The sequence below is a fragment of the Dipodomys spectabilis genome, unplaced genomic scaffold, assembly GCF_019054845.1.
Source record: "Dipodomys spectabilis isolate Male_0828 unplaced genomic scaffold, ASM1905484v1 ptg000158l, whole genome shotgun sequence".
Taxonomy (NCBI): domain Eukaryota; kingdom Metazoa; phylum Chordata; class Mammalia; order Rodentia; family Heteromyidae; genus Dipodomys; species Dipodomys spectabilis.
This window is the reverse complement of record NW_024870835.1, coordinates 4575086-4581274: the sequence shown is the minus strand read 5'-3', so window position 1 is coordinate 4581274 and position 6189 is coordinate 4575086. Positions and strand designations below refer to the sequence as shown.

Here is a 6189-nt window from a genome sequence, read left to right as displayed (position 1 = left end):
GTTCAAGCCCTCAGTGGGCACATGTGCATATACACACACGCACACACATGTACACAGACACACACAACTACAATTCACAGCGCGACTGATAAAGAAGGGAAGGGAAGACAGATGGAATACTTGTATTGTCCTTATTGTGGGAAGTTGAGAGATACAATTGTTGTGAACAGGAAATGACATTTTATTACTATGGGATAGCCTTAACATTTCTAAAATAATAATATAATTGTATCAAAAGAAGCCAGCATGCCGGGCGCCGGTGGCTCATGCCTGTAATCCTAGCTACTCAGGAGGCTGAGATCTGAGGATCACAGTTCAAAGCCAGCCCGGGCAGGAAAGTCCATGAGACTCTTATCTCCAATAAACCACTAGAAAACCGGAAGTGGTGCTGTGTCTCTCAAGCGGTAGAGAGCTAGCCTTGAGCTGAAGAGTTCAGGGATAATATCCAAGCCCAGAGTTCAAGCCCCATGACTGATCAAAAAAAAAAGAAGAAGAAGAAGCCAGCAGAAGACAAAAGCATGCATTCAACAGGAAATACTTAAATATAGAGTTCAGGCATGATAATTAGTACTTGGTATATATGGACATATACTAGAGATTTTTCTTTCAAAGACTCTCAAGATGAACTAATGTAGATTTTTTTTCAGCATTAAAACAAAACAAGTAATTATAAACCCCAAGAAAAAATAAAAAGAGGAAAGAAGGGAGGGAGAGAGAAAGAAAGAGAAAGGAAGAAAGGAACAGGGAGGGGAAGTCAGAAAGGGATGATGAAAGGAGGAAGGTGGGGGAGAGGAAAGAGTTAACGTAGCAAGCCTAAAACTGTGGCCTTAGAGTGTCCTTGGAGCAGGCTGGGAAGGTGGCTCAGTGGAAGAGCGCTTGCCTTGCATCCATGAGGTCCTGGGTTAGATTCCTCAGCACCACATAAGCAGAAAAAGCTGGAAGTGGCGCTGTGGCACAAGTAGTAGAATACTAGCCTTGAGCTGAAAAGCTCAGGGACAGCTCCCAGGTCCAGAGTTCAGGCCCCATGACTGACCCAAAAAAAAGGAAAGAAAAAAACAAAATAAGTCCTGGGAGCTAGGCATGGTAGTCCACTTCTGTAATCCCTGCAGTTGAGAGGCTTTAGGATTTTGCATTCCAAGGTCAGCCTGGACTATCTAGACCCTAGAGAGGAAGAGGAAGAAAAGGGAAGGGTTAAAAGGAAGAGAGGGAGAGAAGATAGAGGAAAAAGAAAATGAAGAGGGAGGAAGAGAAAGATTTTTTTTTTTTTTTGTCTGTCGTGGGGCTTGAACTCTGGATCTGGACAGTGTCCCTCAGCTGTTCAGCTCAAGGCTAGTGCTTTACCACTTGAGCCACAGCACAACTTCCAGTTTTCTGAGTGGTTTATTGGAGATAGGACTTTCCTGCCTGAGCTGGCTTTGAACCACAATCCTCAGATCTCAGCCTCCTCAATAGCTAGGATTACAGGCATCAGCCATGATTGCCTGGCAGGACAAAGATTTAAACTTGGGGAGAATGCCATCCATCCCCTAAAGGAATGGTTTACTGTACCTGAATTGTTTATTCAAATACTGTGTTTTATAATGAATCCGGAATGAAGTACATGATTGTGCATCTATGACCGCCTCCAAAAACAAGCCTTAGAAATTGAATCTTGAGATTTTTTTTCCTGCACCCTTTCACTCAGTGTTCTAGTATCCAAATATTTTTAAGTGAGTATAATAAGATACCCACATTTATGCACATACAATGTTGTATACCCAATATATAACCAGAAAAGGGGCTTCATGGCAGGAAGAGAATATGCTAATTCAGGAGGCTTCTGAATGATCATACTCAGTTTGAATGACAAATATCAAATGACAACTTATTTAAAGATCAAGAGCAGATTTACACTATTTTTAAGGAAGCAGAATGGTCTATTGTTGCACAAGAAAGCTCTGCAGACAGACTGTATGAGTCCAAACTTCATCATTTACTATCTCTGAAACTTGCTCAAGTCACTTAATCTCTGGAAGCCTTGATTTCCTCACATAAAAATATTCAGCCTCTATGTGTTTCAGGATTTTCTTTGGCAGCTTTTGGTGTTGAATTCTAATTTTATTCCCTTGTGGTCTGAGAGAATGCAGGGCATAATTTCAGTGTTTCTGAATTTGGACAAATTTCCTTTGTGACCTAAATTATGGTCTATTTTGCAGAATGTTCAGTGAGCTGCTGAGAAGAACATGTATTCTGATGCTGCTGGGTGAAATATTCTGTATTTGTCTGTTAAGTCTAGTTGGTTTATGCAGTTGTTTGAATCCAGGATTTCTCTGTTGAGTTTTTTTTGTTTGTTTTTTGGGGGGGGTCCAGTCGTGGGGCCTGAACTCTGGGCCTAGGCGCTGTCCCTCAGCTCTTTAGCTCAAGGCTAGCGCTCTACCACTTGAACCACAGCACCACTTCCAGCTTTTTTCTTTTTTCTTATGTGGTGCTGAGGAATCGAACCCAGGGCCTCAGGCATGCAAGGCAAGTGCTCTACCACTGAGCCACCTTCCCAGCCCATCTCTGTTGAGTTTTTGATGGGTTGACCTATCCAAGGGGGATAGTGGTGTGTTAAAGTCCCCAACAATTAATGTCTTTGGATCTATGTGAAGTTATTAGGGAAAGTAGTGTTTCTTGGATAAATTTGGGTGCTCCATTATTTGGTGAGCAGATATTTAGAATTGTAATATCCTCCTGAAGGAGAGATCCCTTTATTAGTTTGTAATGTCCGTCTTTATCTCTTCTCACTAATTTTAATTTGAAATCTATTTTATCTGATATTAGGACTGCAACCCCCAACTGTTTATGGGGGCTGTTTGCTTGGTAGATTTTATTCTATGTACATATGACCATATAAGATGATGCTAAGCCAAATGAACCCCAAGATATGGACACAAGAAGTTTTTGCTTTGTTGCTGTTGTTTTTAATGTACTATGTGATTTTTTTTTCTTTTGTATGTTCTTCCCCTTAAGGTAAACCCGTTATCACTGTATTTGATTCTGGTACCCTGCATCTTGTATATGTATATACAATTTGGGGAGGGGAAGGGAAATAACAAAATGCTGAAACAAGGATATAGGTTGATCCATTGTAACAATGAGACATATAAGACACTACGTTGAAAACGAACTTTACAACTTCGGGGTGAGGAGATGGGGAGGTGGGAAGGATGGTAGAGAGAAAACAAAGGAGGGAATAACAATGCCGGAGAGGAAGTGTACCCATTACCTTACTCATGTAACTGTAACCCCTCTGTACAGTATCTTTACAATTAAAAAAAGATTTTAAAAAGTTATTCACGGGGTTATGGTAAGATTGGCGCTAATGCACGGTGTTCCATATTAGTTTCCTCCAGCTTTAGAATTCTGATTATAAATTCTCCAGTCTGAGATTATAGGGAAATCAGCTGAGTCCAAGGAACTTGCCTGGCAGTGGAGAAAGTACTAACTAGGGGCCTGGCTTTCTCCCCGGAGGGATCCAGTCCTAGCCATCCCTGAACGTGTCAAGTCTCTCTCCTTTCTCGGTCTTTCTGTGCCGTCCAGGGCTGGGCTGAGAAGTTCGGCCTTCCCTGCACCTGCCCTGCCCAAAGCCAGACCCCGGCACGTCGTGCTGACAAAGCCGGGGAGGGGGGGGGGGGGGGGGTGAGCGGTGTTGGTTTTTGTCCAGGAGAGGGCAACATCCTCCCGATCAACACCCGTGAGCAACCGCGAGCCCGGAATAGATACAAGCCTACACCCGCATTGTTCCCGGCTGCCTTTGCATTCGGCCTCTCGGAACTCCACCCGCGGCGCCGGCCCGGCGCGGAGTTGCTGAATTCGCCGCCGGAAGTGGGCAGTGGCGCGAGCGCGGAGCTCTCGCGAGATCGCCGCGGGAAGTGGGCGGCGCCGGGACGCGGCAGCTCAGTTCTCCCGAAGACGAGTGCTTCTCCGCAGCGCTTGCGGCTCTGTGCTCTGGGTGCCGTCTCGGGCCCTCGGCCGCGGCCTTTCCAGCCCCGGGCTCGCGCTCCGGGCCTCCCCGGCGGCACCGCTCCAGCGCGCGGCGGACCCGTAGCCCCGCCTGCGGCGCCGCCTCCTCGCTTCTCCGGTGCTGCAGTTAGGCCGCGCGCCCTCAGGCCTCAGTCCGCGGCGGCCCCCGGCGGGTGATGCCAAATACAGCCATGAAGAAAAAGGTGCTGTTGATGGGGAAGAGCGGGTCGGGGAAGACCAGCATGCGGTCCATTATCTTTGCAAATTACATTGCCCGCGACACCCGGCGCCTGGGCGCCACCATTGACGTGGAGCACTCCCACGTCCGCTTCCTGGGGAACCTGGTGCTGAACCTGTGGGACTGTGGGGGTCAGGACACCTTTATGGAGAATTACTTCACCAGCCAGCGAGACAACATCTTCCGGAACGTCGAGGTGTTGATTTACGTGTTTGACGTAGAGAGCCGCGAACTGGAAAAGGACATGCATTATTACCAGTCCTGTCTGGAGGCCATCCTCCAGAACTCACCTGATGCCAAAATCTTCTGCCTAGTGCACAAAATGGATCTGGTTCAGGAGGATCAGCGTGACCTGATTTTTAAAGAGCGAGAGGAAGACCTGAGGCGTTTGTCCCGCCCACTGGAGTGCGCTTGTTTTCGAACGTCCATCTGGGATGAAACGCTCTACAAGGCCTGGTCCAGCATTGTCTACCAGCTCATCCCCAACGTTCAGCAGCTGGAGATGAACCTAAGGAATTTCGCCCAAATTATTGAGGCTGATGAAGTTCTGCTGTTCGAGAGAGCTACGTTCCTGGTGATTTCCCATTACCAGTGCAAAGAGCAGCGCGACGTCCACCGATTTGAGAAGATCAGCAACATCATTAAGCAGTTCAAGCTGAGCTGCAGTAAATTGGCTGCTTCTTTCCAGAGCATGGAAGTTAGGAATTCTAACTTCGCTGCTTTCATCGACATCTTCACTTCAAACACGTACGTGATGGTTGTTATGTCGGATCCGTCCATCCCTTCTGCAGCTACTCTGATCAACATTCGCAATGCCAGGAAACACTTTGAGAAGCTGGAGAGAGTGGATGGCCCCAAGCACAGTCTTCTTATGCGTTAAACACTGCCAAATGCTCTATGAAAATGCTGTTACCTTTTTTTTTTTGCATCTTTTTTTAGTATTCATGTGTGCTTAAAAGTGGGCTTTGAAATGTGTGCTTCTTACTGCTTCCATCTCTCTTCCCTATTCTCTAGTCTTTAAACAATGGACGTTATTTACTCAACTATCCAGTAGTGCTTCAAGATGGCCTTTTCTGAAAAGTTGGGAATGGTGTAACACTACAGTAGGTGGTTTTGTGTGTGTTCTGATTACCTGGTTATAGTAGATTTGCACATCAAAGTCTTTACAACTATCTTCCTGTATTATCAGATTGCAAAGATGCAATGTTACTATTTTACCAGCAAGGTGTTATAATGCATTTATAAATTCTTGACTTCAATCATGAATAAAGATTTACTGTTAGCAATTTAAAATATGGTCTTATTTGAAATAGTCTGAAGGTGCTTAAAGTCTAAAGATTTTGACTACCCATGAGTATTGCTTAACTGGCAAATTGGATTTTGTGAGTTTAGCCCCCATTATTTTAGTGATGCTTGATAGCAGGCATAGCTAAAGAGTACCTGTTCAAACCAGATCCCTAGAGTTGTAGTAGTATTCTAGTATTTATTTGTAGCTCTGTGAACTTGGGCAACACAGGAAATATAACTGCTCTTTTTCTTGCTTCTTTACTTGAAATGTACATTCTCAGTACAGCCACTAAGTCATTCCTCCCCCAAATTACTACATATTAGGTCTGGGAAACATTCAAGTCTTTTAACTACCAGGTATTCTTAACTACTCGATGCATGTCTCTTACTTTATCCTCACAACCTATGAGGCTTTCTATTTTAATAGATGAGGAAAATTGGTGGTTAAAAGGCCACAGGGGCTGGGAAGGTGGCTCAGTGGTAGAGCGCTTGCCTTGCATGCCTGAGGCCTTGGGTTCGATTCCTTAAGACCACATAAGCAAAAAGAAAAAAGCTGGAAGTGGCGCTGTGGCTCAAGTGGTAGAGCACTAGCCTTGAGCTGAGTTGCTGAGGGACAGCACCCAGGCCCAGAGTTCAGGCACCACGGGACACCCCCCCCCCCAAAAAAAAAAGACTTTAAG

General features: G+C 45.5%; 1 protein-coding gene across 1 annotated transcript; it reads left to right on the top strand.

The window, feature by feature from the left end:
• Positions 1 to 3935: 3935 nt before the first annotated feature.
• Positions 3936 to 5515, top strand: Rraga (Ras related GTP binding A). Its single transcript, XM_042692945.1, has one exon. The coding sequence runs from the start codon at positions 4161 to 4163 to the stop codon at positions 5100 to 5102; it is 942 nt and encodes a 313-aa protein (XP_042548879.1). The 5' UTR covers positions 3936 to 4160; the 3' UTR covers positions 5103 to 5515.
• Positions 5516 to 6189: the final 674 nt, after the last annotated feature.

Excerpts from the sequence above, each read along its gene's own strand:
- Rraga (XM_042692945.1), top strand. The coding sequence starts at position 4,161 with ATGCCAAATACAGCCATGAAGAAAAAGGTGCTGTTGATGGGGAAGAGC.